Here is a 19,407-nt window from a genome sequence, read left to right on the forward strand (position 1 = left end):
TCCACGTCGGATAAAAGTCACCGTATACCTTAAGCGCAGGATCTGTCGCCGACGTCAAAGCGACGCGCGGTGCACGGAAACACTCACCACACATACGCGCGTGTCCCGTATTTAAACGCCATAAATTCTCGCGCGACTCGACCGCGTGTCCCCCGGGAGAATCGGGCCGATTAGTCGACATTGAAAGTTGCCGAGCGGTACCCTAACGTTAACGGTGTCTCGGGCAATTAAGTCTGCCGCGCGCCTCCGGCTTGTGTGCCCTCCCTACGCTAGTGCGTAAACACGCGTGCACGCGTCCATGTGTGCGCGCGCGCGGCTTAGCTCGCTTACTTTGCTTGTCCACGACAATTACCCTTTAAATTGCCGGTGATCTTGCGGGGAGGAAAGTTCAGGGTGACGTGTTCTTCTTTTCCCTCATCTCTTTCTCTTCTCCCTCTTCGTCGTTCTCTCCTTCTCTCGCCCGTCCTCTCGAGGATTCACTCCCACTCGATCTATCTCTGTTACTGTCGTGGCCGGTCGACTATACGGAATAAGCGTGAGAAGAAATGCCTCAATCTCCGTGGGGTACCCTAATACAGCAGGATACGCTGATTGTGAGATTTAAATGCCACGGTTGACTGTTAGATGGATTAATTATCGGTAAGCTTACTGAGCTTTTTTTTTTCCCGCGTCGAGGACTTCCTCAATTCTCCAAGTATATTAGCGAGAATTCGTAACGCACGGAACGAGGACGTTTCTAATTATGAGATTATAATTGGAAATTGATCAATCTCGATCAAGAATCTGTCTACGTATAATAAACGTAGGTACAGTTAGAATGCTCCAACTCATTAATATAATTATTAATAGATCATAAACGTATATTTATGTCATCGTGACGACAACTAATAAAAAATAATTAGTGTTGATATTAATAATTAACGTGTACGTGAAAATAATTATTTTATACCTATGCACTTGTGAGAAAGATCATAGAAACATGAATCCATGTAACTGAAATATAAATATTCTTCTTCCTAAACATAATATGTAAAAAAAAAATGCTATTTAATATGCATTATTTATTTGTTTGTAACAAATAATTTTTTAAATAAAGATGAAGGACGCAAACACGGGTAAATAAAATAATTTCGGACATCCACTTAAAGAAATCGCGCTTGTTAATTTGATTGCTTTGTACGGTCTTATCGACCTAGTTAAACGACACAGTTATGTGCGTGGATGTACGTGTCAAAGATATTAATTCTCGACAACAAGATGTTAACATTTCAAATGTCTGATCATTGCATAGATAATCAAGTTGCCTCGCATAATGGCTTCAATTTCTCAGCTAATCCCGCAGTATATTGATGCGGTGTGTCGCAGTAAAATCACGCGATTGCAAAGCTAATTACACGAATGAATTCCCATGTAACATAATGCGTTTAATAAGTTTATTAGCAGAACATTAAGGACTATATATATATGCGTGTGTATTTATCCTATCTTACAATTTTATTTCAAAAATGCCAATTACTTTCGTTTGCTTCCAATATGGAATTTATCCAATATGGAATATATCAAAATGTGCTTGGTTTTAGGAAACTAGATTTTCTTTAACTTTTCGAACAATAGTCGATCGAGAAGGAACAGAAAAACATAAAATTACGAAAATCTAGAAATTCTTGCGCTGCTGCGTTATTTTGCTACATCAATTGCGTTACGTAATAACTCATGTTCTTTCCGCTGTATGTAAGTACATCATAAGCTGCGGCCGACGGAAGCCGCGTGCGTCACGGCGAAATCGCTGCCAGCTTCCAGAGGACGCGGATCTACGATTTGCGGAACGATTTGGACGAAAAACGGTCGAGGCGAGGCCTCATCGCTCGAGGAAAAGGGAGCGTTGAACTGCGGAACGTCGACCGCTCGAGAAGTGTATGCAAACGGATGATAATTAGCCCTGAATCCATCTACGGTGATATGAATTTCTCGACGACGGAGGATGGATTCCTTCGCGTGGCAATATGCCACCGGTAGCGACCGTCAGGCTCTTCCCACGAAGAATCTGATCGGACACGCCTGCCCCGCCGGGGGCCCCGGTTGTAAATCGCGATACATAGGCAGCACGACGACATCTCGTCCGTCGTTGACCTATCTATAAGCGGTAATATCCCTTAAGAGGGCCGGTTCATGAAAGTGATTATGTAAAGCAGCATCTCTGAATCGCAGATTCGAATTATCTCGGCCTGCACCGGCGTGTACCGTGGGTCACGCTCGCGGCCACACATTATATGGCATAAGGTCTGCTGTGCCCTCCCCAGTCGTCTCTTTCCATGATGATAAAGATCGAGAGTACATATTTCTGTAATACGTGCTCCTCGAGGATGCACGTACGAAAGAAGCGGAGATCATCGCTATATTGCATGATCTATGACTGTTACGAGAGTATAATAGCTGATAATATAGTTGGTATATATAATGCAAGTATCAACAAGAAGGATGTCGCACGCTCCGTGATCTAAATACCATAATGTAGAACGACGGCACGACGGTGAGGTAACAAGATGAATTATCTTCGAGTAAGTTGGAGAACTTATCTTCCGTCATCAAACTTTGGAAGATTATCATTTACTATGTCATCTCTCATTCGTCATTCACTATGATATTCTTCATTAGTTTAACAAATTCTACGATGTGCTTCTTTAATTTGGCAAATTACGTCGCAGGATGTGTTATATTTTTTATACAAATATACAAAATTGTATGTACAATAAGTTGTCGTAATTTGTGTCAAATGTATGCATTTATATTTTTTTTATGAAAAAAATATATTTTTATACAAAACATATGAAATAAATATAAAGCAGCTTAAAAATTACTTCAAAAAATACAGAAAATTGTATAAATAAAATAAATAAATATTCTTATCTCTTTTATACACGTTTTATTATATTGCAATATAATCTTCAGAATATAATTCATATGATGTACACTTTGGTTTTTCAGAGTCTATATTTAAATAAAACTTCGTGGCTTCTCTTGTCAAGTAGAATCACGTATAAAGCCTTCCGTTATATATTTGATTCTGTTTCATCGCTATTTATTTCGATATAATTATGTCGACAATAATTCCGATCTAAATGGAAGTTATGCTTGAACTTTTCAAAAGCTAACCAAAACTCTGCCATCTTTTGATCTACTCGCTTTATTAAATCATCACGATGCCGCTGGACTTCAACTTTAACAGTATGTTCTATCCTACGTAAAAACTTAGCGTTGTTCTCATATGATGCTGTCAGTTTGGAATTTGTTAATTTGTTAGACTCATCTCGATTTTTTACAGTTGTATCTTCGCAATCGTACGCTTCGCTTTTCTCCTTTTGAATTTCCGATGAATTAATTGCATTTTGCTTTTCAGACCTGCAAACATTGTATTTGGATTTTTAATGTTAATATCGCATGGACTCCCACAAATATGATATTATCATAAATATGACACCAAATAAGACTCTCAAAAATCAAACCAATTTTATAGTAAAAAAAAAAAGTATATAATATTATGAAGTAATTATGCATTTTATAAATAAAAATAAAAATTAAGAATTTCAGCTTCGCAATCAGCTTGCGAAATATAAAATTTTCAGAAAGTAAAGTCGATCAGTTTGGTCTCTGCGAGATTCAAATGTCGATTACCATGCTCGAAATTGTTCCCACAGTTCGATCAAGTTGCTTTCGTGTAAACTAATAACGTCCTCTTTAAGTCGCTTCTCCCACGCATCGATTTGCCTTTGAAAGTCAAAGTAGGATTTCGCACATCGCTTCTCCAAGACCTCTAGATGTCCTTCGATATTATCGTATACTTTCCTCATATTTTCCATCTCGTCATGTATCCTTCTTCTTTCCGCCAATTGCCATCTGACTATTTGAGAGGAGATCCTCTTTTCGTGCTCATCTTGCCAAGTCAGCAGATCTCGCCGAAGAATTTCACATCTCCCGTGACTCTGGCATTTCTGCGGACTCTGGTACCTCTTCAGGGCGACGATCTCCCTCTCGGCTTGGGACAATCTGTACTTAAGCTGTTCCACGGTGGTCTTCAAGGACTTGTCACGGAGACCGATTTCTGCCTCATCATTGTCGCCGGAAGCTTCCGCCTCTGGAACACGCATTCTTGTGTGACATAACAGGTACACATATTCCGTTTACTTTTATGCAATGATAACGCGAAATATTAATAAAAGACTGAGAAATCTCACGAATTTTAGAATGCTTTCAATTATCTTGGTTATACTATATCGTCTTTACGCTTCAACTTTGAATTGTATTTTATACGCTGCTATATTAATTTTTTTTTCGCAGGATTTTTAGAACACGAAGAAACCTTTGGAAGCGTCTGATTCGAAACAATAATAGTCATCTGCGACTCTTCTAGGCTGATGATAATGTTGTTCCATTTGATCGTCTCCGGAGCTGCTATCCCCTGCCGAATCACTCTTCTTGTACTTTAAAGTGTCAAGTTCGTACGTCGGATTGCCATCGAATATCATTCTCTTTCATTTCACAATGCCCGTTTATATTACCTTCTGATTTTCTCAATATCCTTTGATAAGATTTGTAGGGAAATCTTGTTATTCGATAACCATTTCTTTCTGGTTCAATAAAATTAGTAGATGCCTGTTTGAAACATAATGTGGATTCGGATTCCTCTTCAATAGGCGATAAACTACGAACTTCTTCAAAATTCTCGCTTTTTTGCATATTTTCAATATATTCCTGATGCATTCAACAGCTTCTAGATATTACATACTTTACATAAATAAATATCAATATGGTAAAAGAAGATATTCATATATATTATTTTTATTAGATATAAAACAGAGAAAAGAATTTAGAAATTAATGTTACTTAAAAAAAAAACTTTAATAATTATATATATAGGTTTTTTTATGTAAGAAGTTAATGAAAATTTAATTATCTTATCATAATAATTTATTAAAATTGTATAAAAAATATTAACAATCACTGTAGTAATTATTTAAAAAATCATTGTATTATTATTTTATTATGATCTTATTCTACTAAAAATAATATAATAAACAACTAAGCCAACTCATAGCTATATCCCACTCTTGATTCACAAAGGATCTTCTCCTCGTGAACCCAACAGAAGAGTCTCTCTTGCAGTGACCTTCGTCATGCGCGATACACGATGAGGAGTCGAGAAGAAATCCGTATCCGCGTCCTTTGGTTGCTCAATCGCGGGAAAAAGAAACGGGGACCGGGAGGATACAGCATAGAACGGCAGGACGAACAGCAAGAACGAGCTTAATGGCGCTGTAACGCTGGCAGCGGGCAATTTTCAATTTCGCTGACTCGCGCGGAAGTGGCTTTCCCACCTCCGTGGCGGAATTGAGACGTCGCTACGAGTCACGGGGCACTTGGCACCACCGGATTTGACATGGACAGCTGGTCGCATTGGACACGTTAGGAACACCGTAAGGAAAAAGAGCGGATTTTCCCGGATAGTTGCACGGTATTAACCCTTTCACTGCTTAACATCGATATTCCTGTCGAAATGAACTTAAATTTATGCGGGATCGGTCGGATATCAGTATCTCTCTCGAATGACATCATATTAAAAAAAAAAAAAAAAGTTCTACAGAATTGATGAAGCGGATATTAAACACAAATGTGATTCCAACTTTTAATAAAATGCATTAAAATATTTATCTTTATCTTAGCATATCTAATTCAATACTTTATAATTATATTTGATTTCGAAATTTACACACTGGGTGTGTAAGATTCCGTGTGATGTTCCGTCACGGAAATCTTACTTTTATTCTGCATACGCTCGATAACAATCTCAACGTTGCATCTCGGAGATCTTCAAGATCTGAAATAAATAATAAGCGTCTATAAAAAGTGATACGCAGTACATTTACAATAATTATCGAAGATGGTTATCCGTTTACGTCAGAGACGTTAAGGTTATTCGACTGCCGGTTCTCGCGATGTTCGCTCCACACACGGAAATGGAGGTGAGACGACCGCTCGCTCGTTCGCTCGCTCGCTCGCTCGCGGTGAATGCGGATCGTTGCGTGAAATTAAACGGAGTACGGAGCCGCGAGTAGCATCACGGATCCGAGAGATAATCGAGTGCCGAAGCTCGCGCGAGCCCTTCCGCCCGATATCCCAGTTTCGCGGGAGGCTCGACCGTCATCATGTGAGAACACCTGCGGCGAACAAGAGCAGCGAACAAGCACGGCGAGGAGGAAGGAAGCGTAAACGAAGGCGCCTGCATACGAGAGGAGAGCGAAAGAATGGACGGCAGGAACGGTAAGGAGCAAAGAGTCGCACGGTGTGTGTTATGGGTATAGCGGTCCTAGCGGTAGATACCCGCAGATAACGCGCTTATTTACATAGGCAGGCGCATAAGTGCGAAGCAACGTGACGTTAATGAATTGCACGCGTAACGCGTGCATGCAATCCGCGTAAGGATATATAAGGTAACTGCCTTTGCCTGTCGAAAACTTAATTTATCGAGTATTATCTGCTATACGTTTAAGCTAAATAAAAATTGCATCAATAAAACTTTTATACCGTATAAGAGATATGAAATATTAATTTTTTATATTTGAAGAAAAGCTTTTTAAAACTCTTACATTCTTACTGTACATCCTATATGGTGCGATATATACGGTAAACCATGGATGACTGTAATCAACTCGAAATTTACAAATATTTATAAATAAGACGTACAATGAAACAAAGTGACTTATTTAAAGTGTTTGCAAAGTTTTATTGAAGAATAAAAATGACAAATATATGTATATTTGTCACTTTGTTTCATTCTATGTCTTATTTATAAATATTTGTAAATTTCGAGTTGATTACAGACATCCATGGTTTACCGTATATCGCACCATAGGATGTACAGTGAGAATGTAAGGGTTTTAAGCTATAGATAATAATTTTATCTCTTGCACACGTTACACGTGTTATGATATAAAACATATATTTCGTGTAATGCATTTATTGCATTTAGTGCACTCATTGCATTTAATGCACTGAATCCAATATGCGCACTATGTATGCTGTGGGTATAAATCCCACGCGCTAAAAATGCCGTATATCCTAAACAGGTGGGATATACAAGACATCAAGTAGAACAAAGGAAGCACTTGTTAAGCGCATGTTATTTTACTATACTTCATCCTCTTTACTATCTCTCTACACTTATGTATTACGAAGTAACTCTAAGCCTTTTACACTCCCTACGGTAATTAGTTTACGTAGGTTGTACATGATTGCGCTACTTACTACATTGATTCAATTCACAATGGTTTCATTAATATTAACAGCAGTAAAAGAAATCGCAACACAATACTGACGCAATAAAGGGATATAACAGAGTGGTTGCGTGAAAATTACCTTTTTCTATTTTTTTTCTGACTTCTACGATGTAACTCCTCGCGCAGCGTAAATACTCGAGGTGAAGAAATGAACGCGAGTTTTTCTCGTGACGGGTCGATCCTTTTACTCAAGGCCGAGAATCGAGATGCATCGCAATCTAAAATCAGAAATGCATTTATGCGGAACTAAAAGACGTAAAATGGAGATTTTTGTTAACTTAATAACAATATAAATTATATATTATAATATGTACTCTCTATATTATAATACAATAAGGAAGAGTAATAAGAAAGGTAAAGCAACGGAGTTTCTTTTGCATTGTTTACATACATATATTCCTGTTAACAAATTATATAATTATCTTCTTTTATAATTACTAGAGTTTCACGCGTATTAATATACTTGAGGGAGCAAATAAAAAATATTGGCGCGATTACCGAAAATGTTTTAAATATATCTCAATTTATCTGATGCAGCTGGTTAGGTACTCAATACTACTTTGTGAAGTAGTTCCATGCAAATGGAAGAAATGGAAGCGACTTTGCTATTGTTTTATCAGTTCGGTGGAATGCCGATAACGGGGATCGTGGGATTGCTTGTTAGCAATCGCGAGAAAATCCGTGGAAGAAAAGGAGAATTAACGAGCGTCACGCTAAGCGATTGTTGCCGTTATCCAATTGTATAACGATGAGATCAAAACAATATCGAGTTAAATGATCTACAAACGAACTTATATTATATATTATGCGATTTAGTTCGATTCAAATGTGTCCGTCAGAAAGATTATCGCGAGGGGGTAATTATTTAATGTAATCGTGGGACGGAGTCCCTGAAATCATTATAAAATTTATATAAAATTTCGATATATAATCCGACAATTACAAGAAATAATTGTGTAACATTAGATAAAATCGTTTATTTTACCAAATGACCGCATATATAGTGAGGCAAAATTATTTGTCATCAAATAAAATTATATAAAATTACATGAAATCATATAATCTGTGGGACAATATTTCATATAGTGATTACCCCCTCGGATTATCCGATTATTGCATACAATGACACATGTCACAAAGCATGCATGTGTGATTCTCTCCAAAGAAATTGGCTTACGATGAAATTGATGGACTAAATTTTCCATTTACCCTACAAATTTTGAAACAACGTTACTAAAATTTAACATACGAGTACATTTGTCTCGTGAAAGTAAGTACGTCTTCGTCTTGTACATCACCTTGAGAGAATAAACTTGAAATCGAGCATCTTTATTTCGAAATCGTACGCTTTCAAGTTTACTCGTTACGGAACGGACATCAACATCCGGTTATTGCATCGTATACAATGGAGGAGACGCGCGATGAACCACGCCGAAAATGACTCATCCATTCCGCTTTCAGCGGCCACCCTGAAGCCGATTGGCTTTGACGGCAGTCGCAGCCGCCTCCGATCGAGTCACTCGGCTAACTTGTCACCGACCTCGGATAGCACATCATCGAAGAAAAACGCGCCTGCGACTAAAAAGAAAGAGAGACTAACAATAAGAAAAGAAAAACGTCTGCAATTAGCTCGGCGAGCGCCCGCCGGGGGCTCTTATCGCTGTGCCGGTATATAGCCGTCGTTAATTAATTTTATACCAATTGTATATCCGTCTCCCGCGTGATAGAAGTAACCGCAGACGGCGAACTTGCCGCAAGGTTGACGTCGACTCTTCAACCTTGGTCGATCTATTCTTTCAATAGCCTTCGACACGTCCCAGCCGCGTCCTCCTTCTCCCCTTTCTCATTCTCGGTTTTCGTGGTCGGTTCAATTAAGTCTTCTCGTCTTGCTCGGAGACCGCCGCGAATGTTGGATACCTTGTAATTTCGCCGTCATTGTTCGGTGATTGTGTGCTTACAGAGATCGTTACTACTTCTTAATGCTTGATTGATTGAAACAAGTGTCCATTTTCTTTGTGTTATTTACACTTATATAAGATAACTGTTATGTTAAATGTGACACTGTTAGATAACAAAGGAGCAATGGTAGCCCAATCTTTTGAGTTAAATAATATTTTGTTATTTTTAATTTCACAGTAGACAATGTCAACATTAACGTATGTACTTAATAAATAGGTAATAAAGTAAATTTGAGTCAAGTTTAATACATTTTCTTGAGTTGAATTGTTACAATTCATTGTTTTGGTTAAATTAACAACATTATATTGAATAGGAGCAGAGTGGCGATTTACAGAAATGATTGAAAATAATTCAAATTGAATAATTTGACATTATGTGAATATAATAATGTACAGAATAATAATTAAATAACGCTACGAATGATAAAAGTTTAAACATTTGCATGTCCAGTGGATATTTAAATTAAATCTATAAATATCCGTTGTGTACCTTCTTATAAGGCGAGAAATGTAACGGTGGCAAGAACATCGACGTCGACGACAGACTTCGAGAACTTCATCTATGCGGTCGTACACCGCCGAATGGAGATACGGCAATAAATAATAATGATAAAACGGTCAACGCGCGGCTTTCTCGCTGACTCGCGAACGAGAGGCAACGGAAGCCGCTTGGATATCACCTCGAGAGAGTATTCACGGGAAGAGCATAACAGTATCATACCGATGCGATACCGATGCGACTATCTTGCTGCGACGGTACCCACGGCGCGGAGGAACAATCAAGCGAGTAGCGTGAAATCGCGATACGACGATACTTCGTGTCCGTATAGAATGATTAGAGAACGAACTGGAGTGATTCTCACGAGACTCGCTTCATCAACAGCTTGTTCTTACCGTCTTCCTTTCTTTGGTCCCGCACTCAGAACTGGGGACATGTACATACAAAGCAATCCAACTTCATTTTAGCAATCAATTTGATATTAAAAACAAATGCGATTTGGCGGGAAGGATGTCAATATCGTCAATATTTGTCTTTGTTTATTAGTTATGAAATAAGGATAAAATGACACATTCGGGCATTCTGGCGAAGTTTCCGAATTCATTGGTACATTAAAATAAACCTTATAAGCTTAATTTACGTGTGAGACGTTTAAGTATCTTGTTCCGTCATTACCATAATGAATATGTATATTACGTTATTATGTATATATGTATATATTATGTAAAATATTATTCACACGCACAGTAATGTTAATAGACTGCGTTGTATTTCAAAATACCGTTGAAAATATCGTTATGTCAAGAAGATATTTCCAAAGAGACCTTTATAACGTCTTCGATCACGCAAATAGGATGCGGTTAGGAAGGTGTTAAATGAGGTTGTTGATGAAGTTGTCGGAGGCTCAGATCGTTGTTGGGATACAACGCGTGCTGACGGCTTAAGGGTACGTGCCGCCTTTTAATGTAGACATTGGGTTGCGCGGATAGAAGAAATGCAGACGCGTTTTTCCAGTGACGGGTACACGTGTGTGCAATGCATAGTTTCCTTCCGCAATTTGCGCGGAATGCAGTCTCGAGCGCCGCGGAGCCCTTATACAACGAGAAACGCCGGAGAAACCGCGAGACCCTACGTGGTTTCATTAACAGTTAGACAAGCGTGCGACTTTATATACTTTATAACGGATATTTAACTACCTAATTGTTGCACGAACGTAATACAATAAACAGAATTTTTTATGCAATTTTGCTGGTGCATTAACTCGAAATGCAGATTACAATCAGATAGAAGACAATTACACATTACAATTATTGCATTATTTGCACTATTTATACATGTACATTTACATAACGGCTATGCATTTGTAACATAATAAATTATACAATATAATATGATATTTATTGCACTATATTTATATAAGCTACAATCGTGTGTTGGTAATATAATCATTTTCCACACCTAATTGCTAAGATAAACTGTAAATACGCTGTAAAATATATACACACATATATTATATTGCCATTAATATATTTGTCTGAAAATAATAGTTTTTATAAATTGTATCACAGTTTTCCACCATACACATAAAGAACGTGAGCAATTTACAAATCCTATCGCTAATTTACTGTGCAAAAATTCTCAAGAACCATCAATTCAATTATAAAATAAAAGTTCGTATATTACGTTTGTACAAGCTAAATATTATGAAATAGCTACGCAAACGTATGATGCGCTTCGTAATTCTCTGGATTTACACGTTGCATCGTATGTCCAAAAACATTTCAGACCACAAAACATTCCTATCATGTATTTAATCATCTTTAGTTGAAGGTTTATCAAGATATAACCGTACATTTAATAACAGTTTAAAAAATTTTACGCTACGCAGTTTGCACGTTTCTGTCTGATTTTTTCGAGGTGAAGACTATGAGCGTGCAAGTTTACTTACGTCGGTACATTTTATTGCACCGATCGACGGCGGTAGCGAGGTCCTGAGATCTGCGATAAAGCTGCGTCCACACTAGAAGAAGCGCTGGATAGAGGGGGATGAGCATGTGGGTGAAGGCTGGAGGGCTCTCCAGGATGTGTCGAAAGTGAAACTCAAGGTCTCATACAGTCTTTCGTTGTGTGGTGCATATATATGCATGGCCATTGTCCGCCCTCATACGAGCTCGATCACAGCTCGCGATAAGCTTCGATTCAGGTCCTTCGAGCCTCCAGTTCGGCTCTGCTAAACGATTATGGATCTCCAAAGATGAGGATATTATTATGGAGATGATAGCAAGAAGTGAAACTCGTCTTCTGCTTAAATCCTTCTCTCAAGATCTTACGTCGCATGCTTGTTTGTACTTGGTAGGAAATACGTAAGAAGCAAGCATACTAAAATGTTAAATTAGGAGGTAGATAAAATATATAAAATATATAAGAAGTAATAAAGCAACGTAGCATTATATAAAAATATGTGTGATATAAACAAATAAAACGTATTTCCTTTTTTTTAAATAGATTGATGCTTGGAATACTATGAAATTATTTTTTATCATAATTGTTCAATATTATAATAATATATTTAAGATTCTTTGTAGAATAAAAAGCATACTTACACGATGTGAAACATATTAAGTTAATAATCGGTGCTATACAACCATACTCGAGTAAAACAGGGAATATGAGATTGCCGGTTATAGATCCCAGTCTTCCTGTTAGCATTTCTATGCTTACTGCCATGGTTCTGATAAATTAAAAGAAATAGAACGTGTATATATTAAATACAATAATTAATAATGGACTCCTTATATTTCAATAAAACAAATATAATTAAATTCGGTTAAATAGGAGTCAGCGAGGTAAGAAGTGCGCAAATTAATAGAATAAATATTTAATATTAAACTACCCTGACTCCTATTTAACCGAAATTAATTTTCTTCGTTTATGTATATATTAATTATTTTTCGCTTTATGCAAGTCAATAGTAATTATTTTTTTATTGAGTTTAAACAACAAACCTTAAAGCTGTGGGAAAAAGTAAAACGGTTGCGCCTACTAAAACGTAGAAACTCTTACTCATTATTCCGACGTATAGACACGTGAGTATAAGAGTAGATAATGAACTTGTAGACCAGATTAAAGCTATCAGACACAAAATCGAGCATCCGTAGCCGATAACTGTATTCGAAAAAGATAGAAAGATAGAAATCATTAGTACTTTCTATTTCTTCTTCGGTATAAGAATTCTTTCAGTATAATAACAATATAGAATAACACTAATGCCTGTTTCCACCAATGCAGATTAACTTTAATCTCGGTTTGACTTACTGTTAATCTTTATCTAATTTTTAGAATTAGAGAAAGATGAAAAGCGAATTGAACCGAGATTAAAATTAATCTGCTAACTAAATTAATCTAATTGGTGGAAATGGGCATAAAAGAAACTTACATAATAAATATTTGTGTTGCAGAAAATTAACAGCAATACTGGCACACAATATAAAAATACTAGAGGTAGCCGATACAATGATACTGTCGATATACATTGAATTTGATACAACAATCTGAAATTAATGTTATTAGTATCTAAATTAATTACATGCAAAAAGTGTAAGAGAAAATAATGAAAAAAATATTAATATCTTTTAATTATGAAGATTTTAGTCTATACAAATTACTTTACGTAGTTATAAATATAATTATAATAGATAAATGCATAATATAAAATGTACTAATACAGGTATATGTATTTTATAATTATAATATTATATCTCATCTTACATTCTCGCAAGTTGAGCTTTCTAATGCAACAGTTTTATTTGCATTAATAGATCTCGAAATATCCAGTATTTCACAAAAAGTAGGCTCAGTTATGTTGGTATTAAGGCTGTAAAAATCATTTATCGTCGCAAAAAGTTGTGGCTGCCAGAGGCGAAGAGTATTTAAACTGTAAATATAATAAATACAAAACATACATACATGTATAAATCATCAATATATCAATATATAAAAAAATGTCACATTAAAGTCTAATAAATTATTTAACGTATAAAATTAACCATTTAAATGTACTATAATTTAATTAAAAACACGCGGCATTTTGAAACCTTTTAAAATTATATTTAGAAATAGTATTTCTTTTATATCTTTTCAATTCAATCGAGATAATTGTAATTTGGATTTGTATCCAATGAGAAAATAAAAAGTTTTTACACGTTCACGCAAACATGAGATAAATCTAGCTTTTATAATGTCCTATCGAAAATGGCATTATTTAATTTGAAAATCGTTTCGCTTATTTAATTTGTTATCAATGCAACGATCTCATTAATGGAAAATTTTTACTAAGTTCGATAATGCCTCCGAGTATAAAGAGAGAATGATATTTAATCGTCAACTGTATGCACAATTGCACAATTAAACCGATAAACAGTAAATTTTTATTTTTGTTGCTGTCATTGGCCTGACGTCCCTTAATTTAACAGAAGATTTTACTGGAAGATTTAGTAGAAGATTTAGTAGAAAATTTTGTAGCGAATTTGCAAACCGAGGATGTGTATTTAGTTGCATGTTTGTCTCCTCGGCTGACATCCTTTAATTTAGTAGAAGAATTTAGTAGAACATGTGATGTAGGTACATAATATCCCGGGGTGATATGAATCCACAGATAATGAGAATAGCTCAGTTAACAGCGAAATACGAAGAAACAGATGTGTGTGATATCTTCCGCGCTGATAAGGTCATAAATTCTCTGTCATTCAATCATCAACACGGCATTTATATGGCTAAGATCTTACATTTTTACGAGTCATCTACCTTATTGTATCTCGTAAAAAGTATAATTCTACAGCAGCATTATATAAACTCGCACAAATATTATTGCTATTACCGCGTTACTCGCTATTCTGATCTTTATAATCTCACGGTGTCGCAGTATATTTATTGTACAGCTAAAAAATAAAATTAGTATTGTTTCTATAATACTATCTACGGTTATCATAAACAATTGATCTAATAGATAAAATAAATAAATTTTGTCATATCTTATACTGGATTATACAATGTGTATGTGTGTGTGTGTGTACACTATACATAATCGAACTCAGGAATTGTAGCGAAAAAATATAAATTGGAAAATGTTTTGTTTGAATACTGTTTCAAATAGAATCTTTAAATAAGCAATTTCATTAAAAAACCCGCAATAAAAAAACGCCATATTTAAAAAATCATAATTTTTTAAAAATATTATCATAATGAGCTATTTGGTATTTCTTCCGTTTAAATATTTGTTTGATTTTTACTTAATTACTTTTTTCAGAAAACTGTAATTAAATTTATGTCGATAAGATTCTCAAATACCAATAGATTGGAAAGCAATTAATAATATACAATATGTTATTAATAATAGTAATTTAATTTTTTATGCAAATACCCCAGGTGATTGTTTACGTAAAAAATTTGTGATTATTCCCAGGTTAGCTAACGAAAAAAAATAATATAGACTAAAGTTACATTATATTTAAAAAGAAGTAGATACTATTAATTATTACGTAGCTATATATATATATATATATATATATAAGTACGCTATATATATATAGCACATCTAAAATACAAAAATGTTTATTAGATGTAAGTGTAATTTATTAGATGTGATGTATTGGCGAAAACTCGTTACACTAGCAGTGAATCACTTTTCAGAAACTTTGTTGACTTGTAACATCTACCCTCTTTCTCTCACTCGACGTCTCTTTTTTATGATATGGTTATACGGTTTAGATTTACATCGTTTAAAGCACATATCTAATAATAAAAAATATATAGAGATATATCTTTATATAATAATAAAAAATATAGATCCATATCTTTGCTGTTTATAAATTATTTAAATAATTTTATGTAAGCTATTATAATTATGCTTACAGGATAATTATCCTTAGGCAGACCAGTATTCATACTGTAGATCTTCTTGAAAACTTCAAGAGCATCTTTATTACGATTCTGTGTCATCAGAAATTTAGGACTCTCTGGGAAGAAAGACAGACAACAGACACCTATCAACGACGATACTCCACAAAGGGACAGAAACATCCTCCAGGAATTATAGACGAAGGCACCATCCCAAAGAACAATCGACCACGGCTGAGGAATCACTAGCCAACCCAACGCTAATAACAAGTGCATGCATTAAATATTATTCCTTTAAAGGCTTTTCTTTAATTCATTGATTAAATATTAGTATTGTTCGTGTTGTCTCTTGGGAGCTGCTCGGAGTCGCTCCGAACTTGGATGTAATCCATATGCTGTAAATACCTCGAAACATTCTTTGACTGATAAATTCATAAAATTCTTTCTTCTGATTGATCAACGGAAGCATTTGCAGTATGAAATAAATCACATCCAAGTACGCTGAGTTCGTTCGAAGCGACGCCGAGCAGCTCCCGAGAAACAAAACGAATAATACTATTATTTTCAGGAAAAATTAAATTATAATAAGATTGTTATTAATAATTATTTTATTATAATAAATAAATTCCGAAATATTTTACCTGCATTCACTACACATCCAAAGGAAACCGAGAAGCCAACGAGAATTGGAATCTTCGTTCTACCTTTGGTGCCATAAAATTCCGCGCTGTATGCCATAAGAGCGGCATATGGACCGCACACACTAATGTGATTAAAGTTTAATGATCATTAATCTCTTTTATATTAAATGATCTAATTATACAATAAGTATAAAGAATTAATAAATTTATAGTTATAAGATTAAAATAATCTTGTTCTTTGGCTGATATTTATCTGTTTTTATTTTAAGATTGTCTTAAATAACGCCTTAAGATGCTATTACGGCTCTGTGTAATTAGTTTATGACATCTAGAGACTGTATTTAAGACATCCTCAAATACTGGCCTTTGTTTCTTTTTAATAGCAATATGTGCATTATTGAATTCAAATCCTAGTTGTAGCAATATTTTTTGTAAAAATTCTTTTACATGTTTCTAAAATGTTAGTAGTATCGTTATCAAACCAATAATCAATTTAATTATGATATTATTTTAGTTTCATCAATTTATGATTTCAAGTCTCTCATTAAGCGACGCGCAGTTTATATAACAATTTAATAACGAAGAATATATTTAAAATTTACATATAAGAGAATATTATTAGACACTAAAATGTTGACCGTATTACCTCTTTCCTTATTTATTTGATTCATTTATACATATAGAGTCTAAATTATCTTATATGTAATGTAATATTTTTCTTACAGAAGGCCACTGAGAAATTTGAAGAATAAGAGCGTCTCGAAGTTTTGCGAAAATCCTGAGAGTACATTGCATATACCATCCGCCATATAGCCATATATTAAAATCTTCTTTCTTCCTTTAACGTCAGCGAAGTATCCCCATATAAAACCACTCAATAGCATACCTAATACAATTTAAATATAAATAAATTACGATAAATTTCTTATATTGCTTTCTTTTATATTTCATTTTAGTACCGCTTAAAAATAGCTTAAAACAGTTTTATTATTGGTTGAAATAATATAAATATATTGAAAATAATTTCAAACGTCTCATTGCACTCACCTACATAGATAATAGCATTCAAAAGCCCTTTATCAAACAGTGACAATCCTAAATCGCACTCCGCCGATGGGAGTATCATCGACATATTAGCCGTATCTATACTCGATGCCCAGGAGGCCGGGATGATCGCAAAAATGAGAAGATGTTGAAACTTCCCGGTCCCAGCGACAGTAATCGCCGTTTCAAAATCCGCAATTTTTGCATTTGATGCATCTTCGATTACAACTACCGAAATATTATATGTATATGTAATTCAGAAAACATGTATATACAATTTAAAAAATTATACACACATACAATATATATATTTACTTTCTTCAAAAGTAATAACTCGCAAAAACGTGGTTTTTATGTGAATGAGTTATTATACATATAAGTAAATAATATTTTATCAATCATTAAAAATACACTAATTTGACTTTATAAAAAATTATCAAAATTTTCAGTCAGAGAGGTAAAGAAATATTTTTATATTAAAAACTTTTTTCACATTAAAAAACATTTTTATCTATTTTCTGAAATAAAATTTAAATTTTTGAATTGTATCATTTTTGAAATAAAGACACGGTATACAATATAAATAAACAGATAAAAAATTAAAGCTATAAATAATTAATTGTCATTAACATCAGGTGTTCTTATATAATACTTAAAATATCGGAAATTGTATATATTTCACAAAAATACTTTAAAATTCTTTTAATTATTTTTTAGCAAAAATTTTTTTAATTACAAGTATCGTCCACTTACTTGAATCTCGTTGTTGATTTTGTTCCTTATCAGGTACATCGATTGTATTAGGTTTGTTCGACATCACAGAGTATTTATTTTACGAAAGATATCAAACGATCACATAACACATAATTCAGAAAATAATTGATCGTTGCAATTTTCTCAAATTTAGCTACGCGTGCGTCAAAACAGGACCGCGTTTAAACAGCTTCTGTGTAAGCGGAGTTCCGATAACAATGATTATACGACATACATGCAACACGTATAGATTCTGTAGGGTAATCTTTCACGCGCTGATGAAATCACTTTACTTTCAAAGACGTTTCCTCTCGTCATATTTTCGAGTTCATCGCTTAATATCACTCAAACAATTTTATCACTTAAGTAAACTCAACCAGTTAATTTACCGTGTGCAGCACTGTGCTTACGATTCTAATATTTGTCGATGGAAATCGACAACTTAATTAAATATATCCACGTGCCTGATCTAATTACATAATCAAGAATCACTGTAAGCATATTGCAAATACATTTTTCAAGTATCGAGTATAATTTTTACATATTTTATTCAGATTACCTATATCTATTTAGTTCATAATAGCTACAAAAAGGAATATTTTCTTTTGTTCTTCATAGAGTTTATACCATTATATAACTTTATAGAGTTTATATAAACGTAAAACTGAATTTGTATAATCTAAAACTTTTAAATAATATTTTATTTTGTTCTACAAAAAAACAGCAAGTGGAACCTTAAAACTTTACATATTCACATAATAGTTGTAATATTTCAAGAATGCAGTAGAGCTTTCCTATTGTTTTTTGTGTAGAAACAGCGCGCGAGGTAGATCTGTCTAAGTTTACGATTACAATGATTTTATTGGATATTGATCAATCTAAAGGTAATAAATTTAATTCTGCTATATAAAATTTCATTTTAATATTCTCATGTCCAAAATATAAAATTCTATTTTCCTTTTTTAACATTTCTTATGCATAAGATTTTTTAAGATATAGTTATCTACTACCTATATTTACTTATACGTTTAGACTTGTTTCCTTTTCTATTGTAGTATTTAAGACAAAAAATAATAGTATCTTATAGGAATTGTTTTTGCATTTTGTGACGCTCATAAATAATTTCATCAAACATTAGCTTCTTATACAACATACATATCTTAACAAAGTAATTGTCAAATGAATTATAACGAGCTCTGTAAAATCATAATTCATTTGATAAGGAATTGTAAATGCCATCTAAATCTTACTAAAAATTCTGTTAATCTTTAATCAAGTAGTATTTG

The 19,407-nt window shown here is 34.2% G+C and overlaps 2 protein-coding genes across 2 annotated transcripts; both read right to left on the minus strand.

The window, feature by feature from the left end:
- Positions 1–3,011: 3,011 nt before the first annotated feature.
- LOC108779969 (uncharacterized) lies at positions 3,012–4,734 on the minus strand. The gene is made up of 4 exons (XM_018547547.1): positions 4,557–4,734; positions 4,358–4,456; positions 3,673–4,132; positions 3,012–3,399 (listed from the first exon to the last, which is right to left on the minus strand). Exons 1-4 carry the CDS (start codon positions 4,732–4,734, stop codon positions 3,051–3,053), a joined length of 1,086 nt encoding a protein of 361 aa, XP_018403049.1. The 3' UTR covers positions 3,012–3,050.
- Positions 4,735–11,366: 6,632 nt separating this feature from the next.
- On the minus strand, positions 11,367–18,320 carry LOC108779979 (synaptic vesicle glycoprotein 2C). Its single transcript, XM_018547557.1, has 11 exons — positions 18,122–18,320; positions 17,372–17,596; positions 17,048–17,210; positions 16,325–16,446; positions 15,699–15,943; positions 15,544–15,578; positions 13,557–13,722; positions 13,225–13,339; positions 12,794–12,953; positions 12,392–12,519; positions 11,367–12,167 (listed from the first exon to the last, which is right to left on the minus strand). Exons 1-11 carry the CDS (start codon positions 18,183–18,185, stop codon positions 12,115–12,117), a joined length of 1,476 nt encoding a protein of 491 aa, XP_018403059.1. The 5' UTR covers positions 18,186–18,320; the 3' UTR covers positions 11,367–12,114.
- Between the last annotated feature and the right edge of the window lie 1,087 nt (positions 18,321–19,407).

The sequence above is a fragment of the Cyphomyrmex costatus genome, unplaced genomic scaffold, assembly GCF_001594065.2.
Source record: "Cyphomyrmex costatus isolate MS0001 unplaced genomic scaffold, Ccosl1.0 scaffold122, whole genome shotgun sequence".
NCBI lineage: Eukaryota > Metazoa > Arthropoda > Insecta > Hymenoptera > Formicidae > Cyphomyrmex > Cyphomyrmex costatus.

Excerpts from the sequence above, each read along its gene's own strand:
- LOC108779969 (XM_018547547.1), bottom strand. The coding sequence starts at position 4,734 with ATGCAAAAAAGCGAGAATTTTGAAGAAGTTCGTAGTTTATCGCCTATT. Across the intron at positions 4,457-4,556 it reads GATATTGAGAAAATCAGAAG|GGGATAGCAGCTCCGGAGAC; the intron begins GTAATATAAACG and ends GTGATTCGGCAG. Across the intron at positions 4,133-4,357 it reads CGAATCAGACGCTTCCAAAG|AGGCGGAAGCTTCCGGCGAC; the intron begins GTTTCTTCGTGT and ends TGCGTGTTCCAG.
- LOC108779979 (XM_018547557.1), bottom strand. The coding sequence starts at position 18,185 with ATGTCGAACAAACCTAATACAATCGATGTACCTGATAAGGAACAAAAT. Across the intron at positions 13,723-15,543 it reads GATGTAAATCTAAACCGTAT|TTTAAATACTCTTCGCCTCT; the intron begins AACCATATCATA and ends TTATATTTACAG. Across the intron at positions 12,168-12,391 it reads CTTAATATGTTTCACATCGT|TATGCTTGCTTCTTACGTAT; the intron begins GTAAGTATGCTT and ends TTAACATTTTAG.